At 32.4% G+C, this 27,261-nt stretch overlaps 1 protein-coding gene across 4 annotated transcripts; it reads right to left on the bottom strand.

The window, feature by feature from the left end:
• Window positions 1-395: 395 nt before the first annotated feature.
• Window positions 396-19,707, bottom strand: LOC128211334 (receptor expression-enhancing protein 1-like). 4 transcript variants are annotated; one of them, XM_052916010.1, is made up of 10 exons: window positions 19,570-19,707; window positions 14,638-14,710; window positions 14,149-14,225; window positions 13,148-13,268; window positions 12,523-12,636; window positions 11,182-11,311; window positions 10,854-10,892; window positions 7,288-7,437; window positions 6,396-6,535; window positions 396-5,709 (listed from the first exon to the last, which is right to left on the bottom strand). In XM_052916010.1, exons 1-10 carry the CDS (start codon window positions 19,599-19,601, stop codon window positions 5,638-5,640), a joined length of 948 nt encoding a protein of 315 aa, XP_052771970.1. In that variant the 5' UTR covers window positions 19,602-19,707; the 3' UTR covers window positions 396-5,637. The 4 variants fall into 4 exon arrangements, with proteins under 4 accessions (XP_052771970.1, XP_052771972.1, XP_052771971.1 ...); XM_052916012.1 differs by having other exon boundaries at window positions 6,377-6,535; XM_052916011.1 differs by lacking the exon at window positions 10,854-10,892.
• Window positions 19,708-27,261: the final 7,554 nt, after the last annotated feature.

Genomic DNA, 27,261 nt, shown 5'->3' on the forward strand with positions numbered 1-27,261 from the left:
ACGTTAAACTTGACCCTATGGGCTCCAAACGCAATCCATGAAAGGCAGGCGCATAGCTGACTGTATAAATCTCAAGTCTGAAATAAAAACCAAAGGGGGTAGGGGATGAAGAGGTTAATATGCTGTCCGTCATCGATCTGCATAATCCCTAGCTATGCACCTGAAAGGTCTCGATAATCTCTTATATACAAAGTTTGGTCAAGGTATGTCAACTCTGAAGTACGGTAAGTTTGACACTGCCTGCCTGCCCCAAGCCTGAACAACTACAGACCTCATTTTAATGCCCAGGTTTCACTTTGTGAAAATCTGGTTAACAACTATAAAGGATTCATTACAGTGTAGCAGCGCCAGATGATAATTATACTTTGGGTGTACATGTTACTGACGAACACACATTAATCATTGCATTTTTATTTTTCTATACATCATTTTTGGTAAAGGAAGACAACATGGGAACTTTTTAAACAAATGATTTTAGCATACATAAGAAAGTGCCCATGATATAGCTTATAACTAGTGGTGTATTATTCAAATTTCACATGTATTAACACCCAAAACCCCATAAAATAGAACAGTAAATGCAGAATGGAAAAACAAAGTCTGAAAGAGCCTTTTCAATGCAATATAGAACATAAATGAGGATTGTGCGATATATCACATTTACAAAAATACTTTAATCATTAAGTGGCCTTTAATTATATAAATTAAGGTGCTGTATAATATAATAAGATTTCTTAACTCGATGAAAACACAGAAATATGCTCAAATCACAAGGTCAATTCATTTATCAATTTTATATATTCAAACAGCATTATAATGATTTAGACCACATGTTAATTGACAAAAATCATTGACAAAAATCAATTAAACCTGTCCCACAGACATTTAATTGAGGTATGTAGCTATGGCTAATATTTCCATATTTACAAATTAAAAATTTGCATATAATTTCAACACAAAACACCGTTATAACATTTAATGTGTAAATGATAACAATAATATTAAATCAAACAAAACATATAAAGTACAAATTGAATGTAAGAAAATACAACCGACTGTTTTAAATGATGGAACAATACCACTATTAAAAGTAACAAAAAAACAAAAGTATTGTATTTATTAACTGTAAGATCCAAATATGCAAGTTCAAGGCATTGTTTTTGTGAGTGAAACCGAACACATCAGAAAAAAGTTAGAATTCCATGGGCCCATCTTTTCAACAAATGTACTGTTGTAAGTTCTTTTTTCGTTGTTATAAGATATACTTAAGAACAAATGACTTATAGTTTATTTGAATTTAGAAGTTACAATTTGATTTCTAGCACTTCTAGTTGATTTATAAATTGTTGTGTTTTATTGAAAGTCTGTCCGCATGTACATGATGTATATATTGAAATGACTTAAATTGTTATGTTAATTAAACATGATTTGTATGGAATACTTATATTCAAAACATCAATAGTTCTTGTATACGAATGTATAAGTGTGATGCAGGTGTTTTATGATTTACTAATTGCATTTTGTTTTTGTTTGTTTTTCTTCATAGAAGGCCACATTGTATATATGATGTTGTTATGGATTCCTGTAATTATGTCTAAATAAAGATATTATTATTATAATTATTGATGAGTCTTCAACTGACCGTCCTGATCTAACTTTGATGTACCGTAAACATTTACAAAATACACTAATGTACATTAAACACCAATTCTTAATTTTTTAACCATTGGATGGGCTCTTCATATAGAACCATTTCAACAATAAGCATGAATTTTTCAATGTTATAGTAAAATAATTAATATAGATATCCAGAAAAATAACAACTTGCATGGAATATTGGCAAAAACTCATTTCAAAAGTTTAACATCCATACCATAATTATGATTATGTTTGAATTTTCAATAATAATTTCATAGTTCCTTTTAACCTTTCCAAAATGAATACCCTTAACCATATATGTAGCGATATATATTATGCATTATAATTATTATAGGATACAGTACAATTGCTAAACATATCTTTCAAGGCCCAATAACTAAATCAAACACTTCCATACCAAATACATGTCAGGAGGATAACATTGAAAGACTCAGGTAATTCCTAACAATATGTCATTTCTTGTACAAAGTAAGTAGCGACCAATTTAACGTAAAAGAAGTTAAAGTACCTAAACTAAGTGTTAAAAACACACCTTGGAGTAAGTTACATGTTTAATATTCTGTTAATGTGATAAATTAAACAGAAGAATAAATTCAATATTCAAGCATTAAGTATATAATAAATTACAATTTAAGAGTGAAGAACTCGTAAGTGACATTATAATTTTAAAGAAGCAGAGCACCTTCACTTAAACACCAAGTTGTTCACATTCATTTCCATATACATGCTAGTGGGGCTTTCAGAATTGACAAATAGCATGGTTTTTCTATTCTAAAAAGGGCAAGACTGTATCCTGACATTGTTTAAGACACATATCATCTTATAAATGATACGATGATAGTATCATGCGATTACTTTTTCAAATAAATATTTCTAAGCAGTTATAGTATTTTTTCAAAATAATAATTTTATTTATCGATTTAAAAAATTTTAATTGCATTTTGCAATTAACACATCCAATTTATTTTTTAACAAGGACAAAGAATTGAAAAGAAAATCATGACCTCACAATATTTTGTACCATGATCACCAATAAGATGACCCTGTTGATTGTATTAGTATACATGTAAATAATTTTATAAATTTGCATTCTGTGATCCTTTGCAGCTTTTAAAAAAATCTTGACATTTTATCTTCCAAATTTTGAAAACGAAATGTTTGAAAGACAAATAGTGAAAGTTACATATACAGAATACAGTTAAGTTTAATATGCAGAATACAGGTAAGCTTTAAAAATTACATTTGAATTTAGTGTTAGTACAGGTATTGAGGAATTACATCTTAAAAGATCAAATATGATGAAGTATTGTTTTGTTCCAAATCGACAAGTTTGGGAACAAGGGAGATTTGAACTACTCAATTTTCACCCTCTACCTTCATCTCAATTTCCTACGACAAATCAGTAATTTCTTCATACCACTCACAAAACCCATACACACACAAAAATCATTCATTCACATGTAAAAATATAACTGAGTATTACAAAAACAAATAGGAGCAAACACACTATAAATACCCAACCCCTTGAGCCAAACCATAGTACATAATATATACATCTTTTACATGCCATACGATCAAATAAATTCATAAAAGTAAAGAAAGATAGATAGAAAGATATTTCTTTTACACCGAAGAACGATAAAAAGTCATGAAAACATTTTAAGCTTTTAGCTGATCCATTACATATCCAGGGATGTGACTGACCTTACAGCTGAAAAGCTGAGACCATTCTGGTGATGGGCTTGGGGATAGCTTTAGACCTCAAATAGGGTCAAGGTGGTTAAAACACCAAGCAAAACTGGCATTTTAGAAGCCCTTAAAAGGACTGACTTTAAACACAATGCAAACTGGAGCATCAATATAAAACCAAGCAACCAGTTACCATTTTTTTAATCAGTTAAACAAATTTTCCCTTGAGCCAGAAGATCTGCAGAAATCTGTGAATCCTGGAAAAATCACATCCCTGATATTATTGTTCAATATGGTATTAAAACAATTGTTCAAAAACCACAGATAACAAAATAATGTAGCTTATTGTACATTTAAACTTTTATAACTATCTTTAAAATCTAGTTTCAAAAGCCTAAGAGCCTAAGAATCTTGTTTTATTTTTTTTTTAATTGTTCACATTCTTTTCCAAATGTTATTTGACATAAAAGTTAGGTAGATATTTCCATTCATTCAACATATACATATTAAGAATGGGAATCAATACATGTTTTAGCAACAGGAATTGGAGGGAAAGACAAGTAAATTACACAAGATATGTATTACACAAAACAAATAACCATAAACATGAGAACACAGGAGCTGTGAGAATGACCAGGGAAAATCAAATGCAGAACAAAATGAAACAATGTAACATTCAAATACAATATTCTTGTGATCACCAACACAAGGTCTACATACCATGTTACTATAAGTCATATGTACACAGAATGATTCGAATTTCGAACATATTTCAGCTGGACTTAAAATATCTTTCACTTATAAATATCTTTCACTTATCATAATAGCTCCAAGATGACCAATGCTACAAAACAAAGTGCAGGATAATCACATGATGTTAAGATATGTGTATGCAAAAGTAAATTTAGAGCTTTTGGTAGCTGAAGCGAGAAATTGGGACAAGCATATAAGTAACATATTTATAATTTGTCTCACAGTCACGCTGTCAATACTTTGGGATTTTTGTAAGAATGTGCCTACATACACCTAATATCTATGCACTCATCTTACAGTTGTTGTTTTTTAATTGTACAGCTTTTCGCAAAAGAAATAAGCACAAACTGATATTGTCCTGCTGAAAAACGTCCAAAATATACATGAAGGTTCTGTAACATACGACCTTATAACCACATGCTTATGTACACCATGTTACGTTTAACACAAAAAGAGAACTGAAATGAAAAGGTCTTTTATATACATCGATTTCATTTTTCAAAAAGAAACCTACTTTACAGTCAGAAGAATTTCAGGTACTTAGAACTGTTCATGTAGATTTGTCATGAAATTGGTTCTAAATTAGTGAGGAAGTTTGAAGACAGCACTTCAAGGGGACCCCAACACTTTTCTGGGGTTTTCTAGCCTAAATTGGGCATAACTCAACATGAATTTATAATTTCTACAAGTACAAGAACAGTTTTTACAACGTTTCTTTATTACTTTCAGGCTAGTGTAAATTATAATCACAAAATTATGATCTTAACCATGTCAGGCAAGAATTGAATGAGAACAGTCTAGTTAAAACAAGCAGTCAACAAATAACAATGTTGGTCAGCACAAAATAACTAAAAACAACAATCAAACAGCATTTTGTTTAAACCAACATTTACATGAAACTTAATAATAATGCAATGATACAGGTAATCATATTCAATGTATTAGCCTTATTTCAAGTATTACAACAATACAAAATGCATAGCATTCACTGCAGAAAATCTGACAGTATTTACAATAGCTTACAAAAAATAATAAGCTTGTATGTAATAAGACAACTCATAAAGCATCCATGTCATGAGGATCAGTATTTACACAAAAGCTGTAAAACAACGTTACACAACACTTACTGGAATATTTAGAAAGTGATTATGTTTGGTTTACAATATTTTTTTATCATTTTCACAATTTTACACTGTTAATCAGTGTTTGTGGCATTCCAACTTTTAGAGGGTTAAAAATGTCACATTTTCTTATATACACTAGCCATGGTATGAAAATGATAGAAATCATTATATTGGATAATAAAAAAAAATACTGTCCAATCGATGAACTTATTGTTCTTAGCGTTTTTATTGCTCTTTCACATCCAAATCCAGGTGATGGTTCAAAGCGTCCTAAACCATGTGAAAGAAAATGTCATGAATACATTCCAACAAGCGCCCTTCTTTGTCATAAATTATGCAATCCAATTTTCTTCCACGCGTGTACAGATTTCACAATGGTAAAATTTATCACAGATAATTAAGTGGCAAGTTTTCACGGCTGATGAAGTCGTGGACGATTTCTAGCCCGTGTTCGTGGCAATGTGGCGTATGGATCAGACATTACCTGGAGAAAAAGATTAAAACTCTATAATTTCACATTGATCTCGCATTTAAAACAATGTATTTGCTCTAATAGACAATATTCCCCTATTTTTATCTAAAAGGATCAATGAGTTGAAAAATATAAAATAATGCCTCTCTGTTTGTTGTTGTCTTTTTCAGTAGAAACTGGGCATAAGTCAGTAAATATATATATATATATATAAAGCCAGAGTAATGGGCCTTGCTACACATGTGTGTATATCTTAAAGCTGCACTCTCTGACACAGATTTACCATATTTACAACTTTTTTATTTTTTGTCTTAGAAAGGGCAATTTTTTGCGTAGGTATCTGCAAACCATTGATATATATAAGACTGCTGACAAAAAATCAGATCGTAGATTTTCATATTTATGTTCGAAAATTAATGTTTTATGGCTTAAACCGTTAGTTTAAGAAAAATGCATAAAACATCATTTTTTGTACTTAAATATAAAAATCTGCGATCTGATTTTTGTCAGCAGTCTTGTATAACTGGTTTCTATGGATTTTCGCAAAAATTGGCTCGTCCCAAGACAAAAAAAAAAAAGTAGTCAAAACATTCAATCTTCTAACAGTTCATGCGATTTTACTAAGCTCAGAAAATGTTCACAACCAAGCATGCCTTCAACACCAAAGATAATACAATACCTCTTCTTTAGTCTACTACCTCTTTCTGTGTGTAGCCTGACTTTCTAGGCTGGTAGTATATAATCTCCTCCGAGAACGTCTCTATATTATCATCATCGGATTGTCGAGCCTCCTGAGCCATCGAGTTCTCGTGCTCTACTTCCTCTAGCCGTGACAGCCCTACGTAACAATATTCACAAGTTATGTACAAATGAGTCTAATAAAGTACAACTATTCATTTTATACCAGTAGTTGTTTTCTTTCATTGCTAAATTCTTAGGAATAGAATGTTAGATGAATAGACATATTACTAATTATTCAAAACGAATAACTTGATAAAGAATTTAATCTATTCAATTTACTAAAATTTCTGACAAAAAAAAAAAAAAAAAAAAATCTGAAAAAAAGAGAATACTATTCATTATAGGCAAAATGCAAAAACAACATGCAAAAATGGAAATGAAAGCCCAGGTCAAAACATTGCAATGAAAGTAATGTCAGAAGCAAAAAAACACAGATAATTCAACTTTGCTCAAACGTAACAATACCCCATTCTGCCAACTAAAATAACATTTGTCTCATTCTTAAACCATACATAACTGCTTTGAAAAATAACAAGTTTCAAGGATAATGCACTAGAATGAATGCTTAAAAATAGATTTCAAGATTCAGCTTTTGTAAAATCATGATTTATCTCATTGGAATATTCTAAACACAGATTAACAAAAACATTACAAAAATTATTAATTAAGAATCCTTTTAATTATCATATAAAGTATTAAGCAACTATCTTTAATTAAATAAAAAACAAACATATTGACAAATAAGCTTAGCAAATCAGAAAAATTTACACTGCAACATTTCAAGCTGAAAAGTACTCAATAACCAATCACTCACAACCAAAGCTTGAATAATCATTTCAATTTCACAACCTGATAACGGTCTTTGTTTCTTGGGCCTGTGAGCAGCAGCATCACTCTTGCTCCGTGACAGAGGGCGCCTCTTTAAGTGGGCTTCTTTCTCATGTATATCTTTCTTTTCTCTGTTACTTAACTCCTGATTGTCGGCTCGCAGTCGATTTTCTGATCAGGGAAACATGAAGCATGTTAGTGGAGTGTTACTCAAATATGTTATTCAAATAAGGAATGGTAAAACATGGATGATACAATGAATTAATAGGAATGCATTCAGACAAGATGCACATGACTTTATTATGAGACAGTGATCTATAAAGTATCATCAAACTTATTTCACTGTAAAATCATTTATTTTGTAGCCTTATATAATGGCAAATGTAATTTTGAACCAGAAGACTACGTACATTAGTTATACAGAAAGATTTTCAGCATAGCAAAACCCATAAGACTTAACTACCAAGTTTAAAATGCTGGAAATTGTGAATTTTTACAGCATTAAATCTGCAACCTAAATGATTTCACAGTAAACTATTTCACTCATGTTCCTACAACACAGATACTAAAACTTGACAGCTATATAAACAAGAGCTGTCACAGAGTCAGCGCGCTCGACTATTCCGCCGCTTTTCGGTGTAAGGATTGAATTGTTTTGGCGAAACATGCATGGATCACTGTAAAATTAGATTGAAATGATGCCATTATTTGAATTAAATGCAAACTAGTGTTATTTAACTTGGTTATTTAAGTAGATTGGATGGTTGAGTACAATTGTCTCAATGCAATACATCAAGTGGTTGCTTAGATATTAACCTATGAGTGCTTACATGCAAAACGTTAACCAGAATTTCTAAGTCAAATAATAAAGGTCCATAATTTGCATTATATTCAAAACAATGTCATCTTACTTCATTAATTAAGTACGTTAGATAGTGGGGAATACATGTCTAAAGTTTCAATGCAATAAATGATGTATTTATTGAGATAATGACTTAAAGGTGCTTACATGCAAAACCGTAACTAAGGTGTGACGCTGACGACGCAGCAGAAGCCAGGGTGAGTAGTATAGCTCTCCTTATTCTTTGAATGGTCAAGCTAAAAAGGCATAAAATTATGAAAATATATTTAAACTCAAGAAGAAAACTAAGCTAAAATGTCTAAGTTCCATCGTAGTACAAAAGTAATATATTAAATGTTACAAGTGGCACCATAATCCATGCATGTTGCATTAATCTGCAGAAAAACAAAGTAGGAAACTGTGAAGCATCTAAACATACGCTATACTCAAAAAAGTTATGACCTGGGAACACAGAGTCTCATTCCACAGACATAAAGTTTGGACAGGAGGATACAATGCAGCAACTACATTTTAAACAAGAGAACATTACATTTCTTATTAATGAAAAATGGAAAACCATTTGTTCTCTGACGACCAAATGGTGTCTGATGGTTCATGCAACACATTGTTATTCTTTACATATGAAGCATTAAACAGTTTTGAAGGGTTTGAAAAACAATACTGTCTAAAACAAGAGGCCCAAAAGGGCCTATGCTCTACTGGCATGGCTTTTGTGGTCATATCAATCCACAGCATGTATGTATGGGTAAAAGGCAACAGACATATAGTTTATGTTTTGTGTTTGGGTTACCTGAAAACGTAGCACTTTCAACATCTGAGCCCAGAAAGTATTGTAAGCAGATTAGTTGCATGAACTATTTTAATATGTGCCAAGTAAAAGTCATCTGACAAAAAAAAAATGCTTTCAAAACTGTACTCATAGTAAAAATTTATGTAGTTTTAAAAGTTAAAAAATGTTGGTTAAAAGGTCAAAGTCAAGGGCATCCTAGGACAACATTGATCAATTTGAACAAACATTCACAATCAATTGTGCTGAGATGGATGCACAACACACAAAAAGATTTTTAAAGCTTTCCAGATGTATGTTTACCAAACCTGTGAACCCTGGGTGTGGCCAGTAATGACACCAGGTGCATAACTTAAACATTCACAACCAATTTTGTTAAGATGAATGCACAAACTACAGAACTTAAAGCTAAAAAATGGCCTTTGGGCTTTCAACAAGAACAAGGCAGAGTAATTCACAAAATCAACTGCAGAAGCAAAAAGCAAATTGTCTCTCAAAATCCTAGACTTGAAAATTGTCTCCCTTAACTCTAGACTTAAATTTACATGTACATGTAAACTTGGCTAAAAATAGAATTCGCTCATGCAGACCTGGCTAAAAATAGAAAGCATTTCTTTAAAACATTCATGGCCCATAATCTAGGCATTCATGGGCGAATCTGGCTGGTTTTCGAAAGGAACGGCGCTCTAATGGATATCTAGATACTGTACAAGTTTCATTGAGATACAATCAAAACTGAAGACTGTATCGTGTTCACAACCAATTGTTTACACAATAGCATTTTTTTATACTATCAAGGGCCATAATCTAGGCATGCATGGGCGGATCTGGCTGGTTTTCGAAAGGAACCCAGCTTTAATGAAAATCTAGATACAGTACAAGTTTCATCGAGATACAATCAAAACTAAAGACTGTATCGTGTTCACAAGCAAATGTTTACAGACGCACGGATGCACGACCGCACGGATGCACATACTATGTACACATTACCATCGCATAAGCTCTTCTGGCCTTTGGCCAGTAGAGCTAAAAGGCCAGAAGAGCTAAAAATGAAAACAACCAGTATCTTTAATGAATATATATGACATTGGATTCCTTTGACTTCATTTATTCGAAACACAAACAAGATTAAAACGCTTTGAAATGATGTCCTTTCAAAGACAAATCTGATCAGATGTTTTTGCTTTGTATGAGAAAGTGGTGTTAAATTAAACTAGAGAAATCCATGCAGGACTAACACAACAAGAATGCGGGGCAATGAAATGAATACCGAGAGATTTAGATCTTTGGGTCTTAGCTGACAGACCTGGTCCTTTTTTACTGCTATGTACTGATTTTACTTTTGGTATCGCTTTACTGGCGTCTGGCTTATGTGGAATGTCTTTTGCTGTTTTAGAAATAAAAGCGGAGAAGCATTCATGTTTGCGCATGAAAAGTACCTAGAAGTATTTCTTTTTACCAAATGCACAGACTGGCTTATGAGTAACATGTAAATCAATGAACCAGCTGCATGTACATTTAACTAAAAATTATTATTCTGCTAATTCTGTTTTATAGGATGTCACATACAGTGTTTTCATATGCTTAACCTATTCACAAAGTAAGCACACATTTTTTTCTTTTAATATCACAAGACATTCAAAGCAATATATATGTATGCGTCGCAATGTACTACATCTAACATGCTATGTTGTTGTATTATTTTATGTGTTGGACACAAAACATTGTTGTTAAGGTTATGTGTATCTTTTTCACATAATCAACTGTCACTCTCTGACTATTATACTTTTTAGTGCTACCTGAAACCCTAAAATCTATGAAAACATCTCTGGACTATAAAGCTACATGAATGGTTTCAAAGGCTGTTTTCATTGAGTTAGAACAAAGGAGAAGAGTGACACAGGTCACATTTGCATCGCCATGTAAGTGAATTTTTACCTTCACTGTCAAATGTCTGGCTTCTTAATACCACATAATCTATAATAGTGCAATGTACATGTACATGAGATATTCAATTAAAACCTTCCTTTTCTTATTAAATGATACTATTTATGACAATTTTTAAAACAATTGAAAAAGGTGCATACCTGTAATAAATTCACAGAGCTATTTCAACTATTCAACATCAGAATTCCTGTTTGGACACTTCTCAACACAGATTGTAAAAGAATGAAAATGAACCATGTATAACCCTTATTAAGATGATTCACTCTATTGACAACACTCAATCCTTGCAATAACCGATAAATATAAGAAAACAAATTACCAAATTCTTCATCACTGTCGTCGACGTATCTCATACCATCTGTAACGTCAGGTCCTCGCCTCGTATCTCTCACACGCAGATCATTTGTGCTGTAACTCTTCTTTATCTGTTCAGCTAGAGTGCTCTGCCCCTGAATATAAGTACTCACTTTTGAGCATATATAATACTTTACTTTTAATTGTTACAAGCAGATAATTTCTCTTACCCTGCTCAAATGTATTGTTGAAAATTGAACTCTATGAAGAAGATTTTCATTAGTTCAGGTGTAATCATGAAAAACAATGTGGTCTTTACAACATCAGGATTTTTATCACACACATTTTTATCTTGTACCTAGTTCATGTAAGCTGGTGGATTCCTTTTTGGCGTTTTCTGTTTTACTGGGGCATGCTCGTCAATGACTTGTTTCAAGAGCTGTTTATGAACCCATAAAATATCGTCCCCGTCCTCAAAGATATGGGCGAGATGGAATGGTACATGGGAAAGATCTTCATAAAATTATTTGTAGTCAAGGCTCTTGTATGACGTGAAATATTTCATAAATGGCTAACATTGTTCTCTTAACCTAGAAGCTATGAGGTTTTGGCAGTTTAACACATGAGGGACTTTGCATTGGTGAGGATGACAACAATAAGTGTGGGCCTGCAATTTTTCATAAGTAGGTTCAGAGATAATATTTTGCAGGCTAAAGTTATCACATATATATGTTATGGAGAGGTTTACAGTTTCCTCTTTACATTAAGTCATAATTCAAATCTCCTATTGATGATATGTTCAAAAGTTATCAACATTTTGTCCAAACACTTCCAGTATAATTTTCTAAGTCTAGATCTGACATCAACGGTTTGCGAACCAAGTACAGAAGACCCTATTTCTGCCTCTGGAGTGACAGCTTGTAGCACAAGCACTCAAGTAAGGCACGTATGCCACCGTAAAAAACATGATAGCAGCGTTGATAACCACCTTAAGTGAGCCCTTTGCAACCTAAAGTGACCATAGCACTGTGGCTCTTTTGTCTGCACCTTATGTTCTACACACCTGGTCGAAGCTGACTCTAGTATTGACTTAGACTGAAATTGGTGGCATTAGTGAGCCCCTTGCTACTGCGAGTGACCAGTGTGATACATGATACTCATGGGCCCCACCTGGGCACTGGTTTCATCAAGACTAATGTCCTACAATGCAATATGTTGGCATCAGTGAGCCCCTTGCTACTGCGAGTGACCGGTGTGATACATGTTACTCATGGTCCCCACCTGGGCACTGGTTTCATCAAGATAAATGTCCTACAATGCAATATGTGTATATGCCACAAACATTGCCTTTCCCCCCTGAACAAACCTTTATGGCGGTGCTGACAACCACATTGGTGGCGTAAGTGAGTCCCCTGCTACCCAGGGTAACAAGTGTGCTGTAGCCTTTGGTTCGCGCTTGGGCAATGGCTTCATCTATCTCCTGAAAGTCATGCATGTTCATCATCAGCCATATGGTATTTTTAGAACACATTATAAAACCTGATTATAAATTGCCCGAAATTAATGTTGAAATAATTGGCATTAAGCCAATTTAATATTCACTCTAAAACTTGCATAGGCTCAAATATTGGTTACACTCTCATACACATGTACATTGTATAACTACCGATTATTTAGATATGGTAGTAGATCTACATGTACTATTTATAGTATGTTACCAGTTACCTTAAATAAAAGACTGCAAAATGAAGTTTCGAAAAATCTAGCAGTACTATTAAGGGCTATTCCAGTAAAACATTTAACCCACAGGGGGAAGGTAATTATTTAAATAGTAAATGTGTGGCTGTCTATTTTCACTAATTTGGACCCTGAAAGGATAAATATGCTTCTGTAGGGGGTGGTATATTTTAAAAGTGCCTTCCCCCCGAGGGTTATAAATGGAATAGCCTTAAACATAGTATATTAGTATATTAAAAATTTCGGTGTCTTACTTTCTCTCTCTTGTTGAGCTGGGGGTGGACAAACTTTCTATAAATGAAGCTGGCTCCTTTTGTTACAGGTGATAACAGCCAGAATACAAAGATGATTTTTATCTCATAGTAAAATGGAATCCTGAAATTAAAGAATATTTCATGGAACTCAGATTCAATTTCTTAACTTTTTTTCATTTCAGGTACATGTATAAACCTCTTCTAATTTAACACATTTTTTTAAAGAAACATACAACAGAACATGCAGGCCATATGCATAACAGTTTGCTTTTCTGAATGGATTAGAACACTTTCACATACATGAATAGTAGTTCAACACTATTTTTTATAATAGATTAATATTGCATTAAATCATGCCTTGGTGATTGAGTTAGATAATTGAATGATAGACATAAATCTATCAATCTGATTAATATTGTATCCTCAACACAGTCATCAAAATTAAGAATTCCACATTTACAAGCCTTAAAATATGTTCATATTTAAATTTTATTGAAGGGTTTAGCTAAAGGGTTATGAAAGGATGCTGCATTCTGCCCTTTTTTGGTAGAACCCTTCTGTCCTTCTGGAGACCAGCATGGGTACCTTTCTAAATGTTAAAGACCAAGACGTGTATCTTTTATTTTGATTCAAACTTAGTATGGTTTTAAATACACACAAAATGTTCATATTTGGCAGTTCAAAATCTAATGTAACTTCATTTTGACACAATGCCTACCATGTACAGTCAAGTTCATTATGAGTCACAGTCCTCTTTTCTACCTTAACGCCCTGTCCCTCCACTGCAGCACCCTGTCCTCTTTAAACCCCGACCAGAACCCTAGATAATGTGATTATAACCCACAAGCCGAAATATATTAACTATTAATATACCCAGATTTTTTAACAAGCATGCGTTTGCTTTCGATTCGTACTCATTATAATAATTGTCAATATGCTAAACACATCGCAAGCAAGGAAAATTGAGTGCTTTAGTCATATTTTTAATTCTTTCATCTTACCATGAGAGGAAGACATCAGCGAATGTTTCGACAGCACAGAACAAGGCAAACACAATCCAGTACATCATCCATTTAACCTGGAAGGAACACATATATATCAAACTTTAACAATTTAAGTAGCAGATTATTTTAATACTGAACACACTTTTCTACTCTCTACTGCTGGATGACTTTTTAAATGGTTTTTTTCCCTAGATTATTCTTTTTCAACAAGTGACCCCTATGTGTGACCAGTTTTAATTCCAGATTCCGTTTTTATGGCAACCAGAGTTTTGCATTAAATACATTTCTTTGAGCAAATTTCAATGCAACCCATTTAAGGACCATTTCTGTAAAGTTTGGTTGTAAACCACCAAGTGGTTTAAAAGGAGATTTTGTTCGAACCAAATGTTGGAGCACAATACCACCACACAGAGCAAACCTAACTGCTTAGGTGAGCTAGAAATTAGTCGAATTACAAAAGTTATTGTCACTAAAAATTCTACTTACATATTCTTTAACATTTTTCGTCTTCACTGCTTTATACGAGGCGTACGCTGGATACAGTGTGCCGAACACGAGTCTGCAAAACATGTACATAATTGGCAACAATGTCTGAATGCTGATGAAAGCAATGGTCACTGAATGTTTGTGGATCACATGCCCGATATACACACTTCTTTCCGCTCCATACTTTTCAAGATAAATCATCCAAAAAACAATGGTCAACAAGCATTTCCATCGCTTTGGTAACCTCCAAAATGTACGACAAATCCAAATGATTAGTTTAACAAGATGACGAGAAACTGCCATTATTTATAATTGTTTCAACTGATATGACTTCTAAACAACAACACTTCACACAATTTGATTTGATCCAATTTTACTTCCAGACATTGGTGGTAGATTCTACTATGTTCTGTACAGTTGTTAATGTTACAAATGTGAATTCATTTCATAAACAATTAATTCATACTTCAGCCACTTGTTCATAAGAACAGAGGTATTTTGTGTATTTTGGGTACTTGGATGAAACTAGAACTATGTGTTTTGAAACAACCTTCTGCCACAAGTTCTGTTAACTGGTGAGACATAGCTACTTCTGCATGTTAACCAAAATATATTTTCACAACTATCAATTTCAGTATGCCGTTAACCACCTGTTACACTAAAATCCACCCATTACACAGACATCACACACCCACCACACATAAACACAATGTAGGTGTATAGATATATCACAAAGACAGGTTTGTTACATAATGTATAAACATTCTCCTATTCATGAAAATCTTAAATCCAAATCAAACACAGCCTTTAAACTATAAAACAGTATGGAGACATAACAACAATGAACACAAGAGTCGTATTAGAGGAGCCAATATTTCCCAAGTTATGTTCAGATAATATTAGTTCTCAGGTAAACAGGAGTACAGCAGACACTGCACAGAATCATACTTTCAGGTAACTCAAGTGGGAAAGTGTTTTTTTATGTGGTTAACCCAATTCATGTGAATTTCCATCTTACATTTAATTGCTTATCCCAATAATAAATAATTACTGTTTTAATACAACAATTGGCCAAGAAACTTGATTTTTTTTATTATTATTAATGTTATTATCATTATTTTATTGTAATTATTATTATTATTATTTTTATTATTATTATTATTATTATTATTATTATTATTATTATTATTATTATCATCATTATTATATTTATTATGATCATTATATTTACTATTTTTATACATAGAAGACCTGTTCATAAACTGATAAAAAATCAACAGATCAAATAACAAATGCTTTAACATGCAAGTATAAATTTATGGTAGCTATGAAATAATTCAGATCATAATTATGATATGATGTGATTGTTACCGCCATCTGTACTAAATATCTGGTGTTAACATCAGATCAGACACAACATTACATGTATGAACAAAGATCATATCTTGACACCTGGAAAAACCATGAACATTGCTCTGAGCATAACACACACCCATTACCTTGGGGAACATAGTTTTGTACTGATGTGAGAGATGGCTAGCATTTCCTCCACTGACAGCTACAGTGACTACCATTGAATCATTACATTAGGTAGCATGGCTTATCAGACTCATCATATAGAGAAATGAGTGTATCCAGCTACTATAAGATGCATCTTTTAGATCTGATATTACTTCACAATTATACATGTAAACATGTAGTTTTTTCCTCAGTTATTTTTATAACTTATCTTCCGTGAGCCTACTGAGGTTATCAATCCCAAAATAGTACATTTCCCTTCCAAATGATGAATAACACTTCACTATATTATGGCTATTTTATTATAAAAAATAGTTAAAAGGTGGCTGATTGAAAATCTGTACTTTATTGCTGTTAAAATTATAATAGCCCACAAAATGCATGTTTAAAATAGTATAAATATACATATTCAACCTACATAATTATTTATTAAAATGATACCCAAATTTGTGAAGAGTCCAAGAGTAAAGGTCATTTCCCAAAAATACCGGAAAATGCATCAACATTGAAATGCATTGGAATTAGTCAAAATGTCTTTTTTGACCATTTGCTTATTGGTAGACATGTCCAGATACTTATTGTAAGGTATAAATTGATATTTTTATAGTGGAGCATCATATAGCCAATGATGCAATGAGGCATTTCGGTAAAATCCTTTTGCAACATCATAACAAAGTTCTCTTCATCAAAGGGCTTCAACTTAAAAGTTGAAATGGTTTTAATTGAAAGGTATGGAAAAAAGCCCTGTAAAGTGGTTTTTGAACTGAATAAAAAAATATGTTTATCAAAATGATCATCATGAAGATAATTTCCTTTTAAAGTCTTAAAAACTCATAAAAATGTAAAAATTACTGTTTTTACACGAATGATACCAAAACAAAACTAGTCAGCTTAGCTAATTCCTGGACTAATGATGTTTCAAGAAACTCAGACCTTGACTTTAACAAAACCAACAAAATGACTGGAGACAGTCGCTTTTATTTCTTCATATTACTACAAAATCATTTCGTAAACTCTAAAATAAAGTTATAAAACCATGCCGAAATATTATATATGGTCGATATCATATAGAGGCCGAGGTTGAAAATATTATATTGAAGCTTTGGGAAGAGTTTGGAAATGGGCAACAAAGCTTGTGTTTACAAACTCATAAATTAAGAAAATATATTATTATAAATATGAATATGAAATCAGGATTTGCAGAAATTTAAAGTCTCAGAATAAAGACATCTGTTAATATGGGCTCTGTTGGGTTTCCATTGAACAACCATTGTTTTGGTCTCCCACAGCTGCAGAATATAACCTAGGACAAAACACGGGTATGGTATGCTTCACTCTTCAATGACTTTGTGCACTCCAAGATGGGTTAGATCAATGAACAAGTAAAACTTAGGATTGTCCTGCCCAGCAGTGCTCAGTGCTTGGAGTGCTTCTTTTGGAGAAATGTCAGGCCAATGGGCAATTTAGGGGACTGGAAAGGGGACTTATCAACACTGTTAAGTCAAAATTCTCCTTCACATTGGCCTGTTAATGAAGAAAATAAATAAATCAAATTCAGACATTAAATATCAAATAGATGCATTTTTTGTCTTTAAAGTAATATGCTGTAATTTGAATCAATAATGAATGATATTTCTCTTTATTCATAAAATCACAACAATGAACTTATACTTAATAATCTAAACTAAAAGATTGTTTGTGTTTATTTGAAAATCCTCTTTGCCGACAAAATATCCCTCTGGAAGCTCCTATAGCCTCAGATTGACATTTAGTGACACAACCATTCTTACTGTAAATTGTCAACCATAATATCAATTGGTTGAATTAACAAATAAAATTATGCCTCTAACCAATATCAGTCTCCTTGTTGGCTACTTATGAATAAATAAACAAAAAAAATCAAATTGCCAAGAGATAGCCTGCAATTATTCATATGGTGTTGGTATCCTCTGGGCCTTTTTTCGGCGATATTCAAGGACAATATTCTGTTATGCTCCCTAAATGCCAAGAGGAATGTGTTTTTTCCAAAAGTTGAATAAAAAAAATCCAAAACAGCACCATATTGTAATCATGCAGTGTGACATGATATGTTTCTGTTTCATAAATGTGCTTATATAGTATACACAATGAATACAATCTTTATTTCATCCAATTGCAAAGTTTTCATAAACTTTTTGTTTCCTTCAAGCTATTAAACCAATTTTAATGATTTCATATAGGGTTCTTTTCCCTATTCAAACAAAACAAAAAGTTTGAAAAACAAATCAATTATGTTTTAGTTTTAAAAGCAAAATTCAAAAATAAAGTGAATAAGCTATTTTTCACTTGACTAACCTCATAAACATACTAATTTATTGATTTAAACAATTATATTTCAATGTCAATATTTTTGTTCATATTCTATATTGTATGCGTTTCTCAACATCCTTCTTTGGGTATGTTGTATGCAAATGTGAAAACCCTTCTTTGCCTATGTTGTATGCATTACTCTATTTCTTTGTTGTATGCATTTCATACTGCGCCCCATATTAGTTCTGGCCTCATCTTAATATTATGTACAAAGTTGTTTAAACAACCAAGTTCTCCTAAATATCCAGACACAATAAAGTTTTCGATCATCATGTTTCATTGCAGAGACAACATTTCGAACAGTCTTCCATAGTAACTACCATTCTAGACAGAATACAGCTGACAGTCCAGCCAGGTGCAAGGGCATTATTTATTTGATATCACAGTGTATATAAATGTTGGATATATGTCAAGTTCAGTTTTGTTAAGTCATAGCACACATGCACAGACATATTTTAATAATCTCTAACCCAGCACCCTCGTTATGTTTGCCTACAGATTTTAGATGGGTACAGCATGAAAAAAAAATAATATATAAAAGGGCCACACAAAACTTCATTCAAACTTTTCTGTTATCTGGAGTCATTCAAGAAAAATATCCATTTGTGGGCGAAAAGTCTGTCCCTCAGTGACTAACCTTTATATATACTGGGTCTCAAAATTGCAATCCTAAAAATCTTTAGGCATGTTTTCGCTTTTATCATATTTCATAGTGTCTGGCTCCATTCAAAAATAGATGAAAAGATTTTTAATTCTAAACATAACTGTACAAGGGGTGACATTCCAATCGCATGCTAAATTTACCCAATTTTAATTCAATAGCCTTACTTGATACAAATATTCAACCAATCACAGCAAATTCATACCTCTATGAAACTTGGCTTTGATATCATTTTGCATTGCGATTAAAAAAATAAATAATCTGACACGTAATTTTAGCCTAGTGTATTGTTTATAAACAAGATCAATACAAAAAGAAATGGGTGGAGAACAAAAACTGATCAGAATTTATTTTTACACCTATCATCAACAATTCTATTGTAAACAATGGGAAATCAAACTTACATAACAACTCGAGATAAAATGGCTGAAACCATATTCGATCTTCAGGTGTGAGGGCTAATGTTTTGAAAACGTAGAAACAAATTTTGTTTTCAAATATCCAGGTCAGACATCTTTAATACATGTGACGTCATGGTCATGTGATCAAAATAATATGCCGATGTTTTTACACCTCAGTTCAGTTAGATATATTTGGTGAACACTTTTTCGTTTAATACAAACTATCAATTATTATTCTGCTTCAGTTCTTTTTATCTCCGTATAGCTTAATTCTGCTATGAATAAATTTCAAATCGAAAGTGAAAGTGAAAGTAATCGTAAAATATATCACTTGTAAAATCAGGTTACAGATTATCTACCACTGTTTAAAATGTAGTTAGTTTTTTCACAATGAATCGCCTCCCTTTCAACAAACTGATAATATAACGTCGCAGCATTTTGTCTTACACAGCCATTCAGCATGATGTTATGTTTTGAGCACTATTGAATAAGTGAATTAAAGATAACTTTCAAGTGGGAGTAGGATTGGTCCCAGCTTTCTATTACTGCAACTAAAAGCCACCGTGCCATATACTGTGATATATATAGTTGTTATTTCTGGTGGCACATAAAATGTGCCCGTGTAACTTCAAATGAATATAACAAACTTGCAACCAGTGAAGACCCATGGCTATGTTTCAATTGCTCAAACTTTCATTTTACAGACAGCTTTTTTGATCAGTCATATCACTCTATTAACGATTCCTTCTGTTCAACATCTTCAGAGAAAAAAAATAACATCTTCGAACCTCTCACCAAACTACGGCAACAACATCCTAGAAGATTCATCTGCGCATGTTTAAATATAAACAGTTTAAGAAATAAATTTTACAGTATCCAGGAAATTTTATTGGAAAATACAGTTGATTTATTGTTTATTCTAGAAACTAAACTTGATGACTCTTTTCCTAATTCTCAATTCGCAGTGGACAACTACCATATGTGGCGAGCTGACAGGACATCGAAGGGAAGAGGCATCATAGCCTGTCTGCGTTCAGACATTGCCGGTGAAAGAAAACCAGGACTTGAGTTCAAAGACATAGAATCTATATGTGTTGAGGTAAAATTAAACTATTCTAAATGGATCATCTATGGTACTTATAAACCACCATCTTTGAACAAGGACATTTTTCAAGAAAACTGTGATTTAACTCTAGATAAGTATTTAAACAAATATGACAACTTATTAATCATTGGAGACCTAAATTTTAACATGCTTATTGATGACAAATGTGTACCTCTTAGAAATTGCTGTGATATTTTTGACCTTGAAAATATTGTTAAAGATCCTACTTGCTACCCTGTTAACAGTAGCCCTTCATTATTAGATGTTATTTTAACCACAAGCAAGAACCTACTCGGCGACATTGTTAATTTTGATTGTGGACTTAGTGATTGTCATAATTTTATTGGTGTACAGTTCAAACAGGAAATAGATAAGATGAAGAATAGGTTCTGCACTTATAGAAGTTTTAAACATTTTGATATTGAAAATTTTAACCAGGATTTATCCAAAAATCTTTTAACTGTAGATATGTGCCAGACAGATGTAAGTTTACATAAAATGTATAATGAATTTAGCAAAACTTTTACTGAAACTGCAAACAAACATGCCCCATTAAAAAAGAAAAAGATTCTCCAAAGACCAGCCCCATTCATGAATAAAGCTTTAAAAAATGCCATTTATAAAAAAAGAATGCTTTTCAATAAATTCAACATGAACAAATCAACCAAAAACTGGGAAAATTTCAGGAAACAAAGAAATTTAGTAACTAGCTTGAGTAGAAAATCTTTAAATAAATATTTCATTGACAGATGTGTGGGGGGTTGCAAATCAGTTGACTTTTGGCCTACTGTCAAACCTTTTCTTACCAATAAGGGGAACATCAAGCACAAAGATACCATCTTACTTAAAAACACAAAACTAGTAACAGACCAACAAGAAGAATGCAATGTTTTCAATGATTTCTTTGTCAACGTAGCCAAAAATATTGGAAATAATTCTCTTGATGTAAATGAAAACCATCCATGTATTGTATCAATTAAGCAAAACAACCTAACACAAACCGAACTTTATTTTAAACCTGTAGATTCTAGCTTTATTGATAAACAAATTGACAAATTATGTATCAAAAAAGCAACAGGCGCTGATGGTATCTCATCTAAACTGGTAAAATTAGCTAAACCTGTCATCGCCAATCACTTTACTTCTATCGTAAACAAGTCATTTTCAACATCAACTTTTCCTGATAGTTTAAAAATGGCACAAGTTACTCCTTTACATAAAAACGCGCCATGAACACTCAATTAGTTGAATTCTTTGAACAACATTTTAATATATTCTTGTCTGCCTTTAGACCAAAATTCGAATGCCAAACAACACTTTTAAAAATCATTGAAGACTGGAAACAGGCACTAGATGAAAACAAATATGTAGCGTCAGTACTGATGGACCTCTCCAAAGCGTTTGACTGCCTTCCTCATGATTTGCTTATCCTTAAATTAAAATACTATGGCGTTAGTGAAAATGCACTTCACTTAATCAAATGCTATTTGAGCAATAGGAACCAATGCGTTAAACTAGGTGAATTTACAAGTGACTTTAAACATATTTATAAGAGAGTGCCCCCAATGCTCTATCCTGGGGCCTGTCTTGTTTAATATTTTCATAAATGATATTTTCCACTCTGTCAACAAAAGTAAATTATATAACTATGCTGACGATAACACTTTGTCACATTCTGATCACAATATATATGACGTTAAAAACACCCTAGAACAAGACAGTATCTCTGTGATAAACTGGTTTTCAGATAACAAAATGCAAGCAAACCCAGACAAATTTCAAGCCATAGCCATAGGTCCTAAATCTAAAAAGTGCAATTTAACCATCAAACTTGAGAATAGTATCATCCCATGCGAAGAAGAAGTAAAATTATTAGGTGTTACTATAGATTTTAGATTAAATTTCAATACCCATGTTTCAAACACCTGTAAGAAAGCATCAAGGCAATTAAATGTGCTAAAACGCATTGGGAAAAATATCTGCAAATTAGGTAAACTTAACATATACTACTCTTTTATTATGTCAAACTTCAATTTCTGTCCCTTAACCTGGCATTTCTGTGGAGAAATAAATACTAATAAGATTGAAAAGATTCAAGAGAGAGCATTACGGTTTATCTACAATGACCATACATCAAAATATTCTTCTTTATTAATCAAGTCACATCTACCATCATTAAAAATTAGAAGACTCAGAACTATTGCATTAGAAACCTTTAAGATCATAAACAAACAAACACCAGTTTATCTTCACGATTTAGTTAGAATAAAAAATAACTCTTATTCTTTTAGATATAGTAACACCGCAGAGGTACCCCAGGTAAGGACCACAAAGTATGGCCTCAACTCTTTCCGTTCAACAGCGCCCAAACTCTGGAATTCACTCCCTCAGCACTTTCGTGACGAAACAAACCTGAGTCAGTTTCGGATTTTGGTCAACGCATGGAACGGACAGAGTTGCAGGTGTTCTTGTTGCGCTTTTCATAGTTAAACCTTCCCCTCTTTTGTTTCTACCCTGACTGTTTTTGTCATTATGCCACGCTTTGATTTTTGCCAAGCTTTGCTTTTTGCCATGCTTTTTAGTTTAGTTATGCTTAGTGCTTACTTAGTCTGTATTACATCAATCATATCTATTTCTAATCAGTGCTTTTGTCATAGATATCCTTTGCTTTAAATTATATTTATGTGCTTGCATGTTCACTGCATAAATGTTTGCTGCAACTTCTGAGAGGCTAGTGCTAATCAGGTCATCTTGAATCTGATTCGAGCTGATAAGTGTTTTAGTATCTTTTTATTGTATTTTTGTCTTAATCATGTGCTAATTTACTTTTAGTTAGGTACAATTTCTTACATATTTTAATATTTTATATGTACATATGTATTAGTATGTGATATCTATATTTTGTCTTAATAATGTACTAATTCTTAATTAGATTCAATCTCTTTAATACTTAAATATTTTATATAGACATATGCTTGTAATAATATATATATATATATGTAGTCGGTCAATAGCTATTCATAGCTAAAGTTTTTCTCTGTTATGTCATACCGACTGAAAAATAAAATTTGATTTGATTTGAACATATTGTCCGGCCATGCAATGCTGATACAAATTTAACGGAGTTTTCTTACATCTGTTGTTAGGGTTCAAAAGTAATTCAAAGATCTCGTTCTTTTCCTTTTTGAAGACTATTAGAGTAACTGTGGGGTGTCGCATCTACCCAAAGTATAGCACAACGTAGGTATCTGCCATTGACAAGATAAAACATATTAAATATGTTTTCTTTAAGTTGATTGTGTGTGTCCATCAGTCGGTAATCAAATAATTGCCCTTAATTATTCTCACCTTTTTATGGAACATGAGCGCACTAACTTTCTCAAATAAAGGCAAAATATTAAACAGCACCAATTAATAGCAAAATATATTGCTCACTTGTCGTGCCATGAAATGGAATTACGGACATTACGGACCACGGACATTACGGACCAGACATAACGGACCATAATTCGGGACATTACGGACCATCTTGAGATACTTAAAAGGACCGTGATTTTAAATGTTATTAACTTTTTTTAATTTATTCACCCAATCATCTTTATTATTTAATATATATACTTGTATATGAGAGCTCATTTTGATATTAAACTTGTCAATTGTCTTCCAACATTTTTTTTAACAATTATCCAAATGCATATAAATCCGCATTTCAAACATAACAATTAAGTATGTGAACATGAATTCCAAGCAATGCAACTGCAAATACAGCTGTTATTATTACAAATAACATCAATGTCTTAATGTAAACCATGATAGATATTAACTTTACCAAAACATGCAAACAAACAGTAGACATAGCGTAAAACAAGCATATAGTCAGTTAAGCAGCAGTTTTAACAATTTTGAAAAACACATTGCAAATCTGCTTAAAAGTTTTCTAGACAAATATAAATTACTTCATAATCTTCAATCAGGTTTTCGACAGTAACACTAATACGATTAGTTGATTCTTGATTAAAAGGTATTGACCGTGGTAAAATTATTGGAACGTTTTTCTTCAAGATCTCCATAAAGCTTTTGACCTTGTTGATCATGATATTCTTCTACAGAAATTGCGAATGTGTCCCTTTCTGATTCAAGCCTTCTCCTCATGACTTCATGTTCACTTTATCGAAAACAATGCGTAAAAGTTGATGGTAAGAAATCTATATTTCAAAATGTTTAAAGTGGTGTTCCGCAAGAATCTGTTCTCGGTCCTCTTCTCTTTTTAATATATATAAATGACATAAATATTTCTCTGAACAATTCTTGCATTTACCTCTTTGCTGATGATTCCTGTGAATTTGCAGGCATCTGGATACAGTGTGATCGAAATTAAACAATATTGGCAGAATTATTTTGATGTTGTTGCTTCTTGGTGTTCTAACCACAAAATGTTAATCCACCCTGGCAAACCTAAATGCATGTTGATTTCTAGTTGTTACAAATCTGAACAAATCACTATAATCGATGGTAATGAATAATAAAACGCTTGAACAAGTCTCTAGCCATGTGGTTCTCGGTGTTATAATTGATGCCCAATTGAACTGGGAAGATCAAAATCTCAAAATAATTAGTTATTTTTCAAATAAAGCTTTTTTACAACGCTTATATCTTTATATTTTTTATTGCTGTACAATAGGTATACAATCACAAAATCCCACAGCATTAAATATACATAATTTAGAAAAAAGCTGCCAATATAATTTTACAAAACCTTTTCTTACTCCCTATCTTTAAATAACAGATGTAAATTCCATGTTGGTGTTTTTATATCTGAATATTGGCTTGGGCTCATGCCAACATATTTAAACGAAATAAACCGCATTTACAAACAATACAAAATACTCATTAAGGTCCACCCCCCCCCCCCCCCAAAAAAAAAAAAAAATAAAAATAAAAAATAAATAAAAAAATAAAAAAATATATATATATATATCAGTTCACTTTGCTACAATACCAATTATGGTAAGTAATCGTTTTCTTACTTATCCAAAGATGGATGTATGGAACACTATTCCAATTCTTATTCGACAAGCCTCTACATTAAATACCTTTTAAGTTTTGAATAAAATAAACCCTATTAAAGATCAATGATTGGATAATGAATACTCGTAGTTTTATTATAAATTTATGTTGCATTATAAGAATTGCTGATTATTGTTTGCATAATATGCGTGTATGTGTAATAATTGATGATTATTTTAATATGATTGTTAAAACCTGCATTGGTATGATGTCTGTCTTGTCCCAGTTGAAGACCACATTGTAAACAAGATACCGATGTGCCTTAGTGTGTTATCTTCATAAAATAAAGTTATTTTTTAAAGCGTCAACTGTCCAGCACGACAAACAAAGATGGAATAAATTTTAGCGTGGAATTTTTTACTACAAATCTTCTGCCAGATGAAACAACCAATCAGAATTCGTACAATATGATTTTCTACCAGAAGAAATCAAATGCAATCTTTGAAATATTTGAGGTGAATTAATTGATTTTTTATTGTTTAGATAAAATAATTTCAACTTAATTAATGAAATTAAAAGTAAAACTTGACTTTACTACCTGTTCATTTTCTTTCTCCCACAGTTTGGGAGGAAAGTCTTCCTCGTTTTCCCCGTGATTCCTTTTATATAAACTAATGTTTAAGCAGACAAATGTGCATTCTATTCCTATTTGATGTGACCATATCAGTATGTTCCGTCCGTGGTAGGTACCAAAACCGTATTTGATTGATGACTATAGTCCTTAAACTTAGTAGGAAGGTTGGCTATGACAAGCAGATGACACTTATTAATGTGTAGGTCAAAGGTTACAGAGACCTTGAACTCAAAAAGTTTGTCTGGTTGATAGGTAGACTTATAATGTACGGGACAAAGGTCCTCACCATGACAAGGAGATTAGTCAAGACCAACAGATGAACCCTATATAATTAAAGGTAAACAATCACGGTTGTGGTCACTCAGACCTAAATACAACAAGAGCTGCCACAGAGAAAGTGCGCTCGACTATTCCACCGCTTTTAAGTTCAAGACTTGCAAAACAGTTATCCTATTTGATAATTTAAGAATTGACCAATTATTGAGATATTGACCGGTGAGTGCCTTCATAAAAAAATGTGTAACCAGAATTTTAAGACGAATAATAAAGGGCAAACATTGGCATTACATGCAAGATAGAATATTTAACATAAATCATTGAGTTCTCTGGGTAGTTGGGAATGCATGCCTAAAGGTCAAATGCAATACATGATGCATTTGCTGAGACATTGACTAAAATTTGCATTATATGCAAGATAGAGTTATTTATTTTGCATTACATTAAGTAGTTGCTGAGATATAAACCTATGTGTGTTTACTTGTAAAACCTTAACCAGAATTTCTAGGTCAAATAATTAAGTCCTACAATTTGCATTATATATTCTAAATATTGTTATCTAACTTCATTTATAAAGTTTCAATGCAATACATGATGTATTTGCTGAGATAATTACTAATGTGTGCTTATATGCAAATCCTTAACCAAGATGTGACACAGACGTAGACAAAAG

Source organism: Mya arenaria, chromosome 12, assembly GCF_026914265.1.
Source record: "Mya arenaria isolate MELC-2E11 chromosome 12, ASM2691426v1".
NCBI classification, from domain to species: Eukaryota; Metazoa; Mollusca; class Bivalvia; order Myida; family Myidae; genus Mya; species Mya arenaria.

Excerpts from the sequence above, each read along its gene's own strand:
- LOC128211334 (XM_052916010.1), bottom strand. The coding sequence starts at position 19,601 with ATGGTTTCAGCCATTTTATCTCGAGTTGTTAT. Across the intron at positions 12,637-13,147 it reads AGCTCAACAAGAGAGAGAAA|GAGATAGATGAAGCCATTGC; the intron begins GTAAGACACCGA and ends CATGACTTTCAG. Across the intron at positions 5,710-6,395 it reads CAGGCTACACACAGAAAGAG|GTAATGTCTGATCCATACGC; the intron begins GTAGTAGACTAA and ends CTTTTTCTCCAG.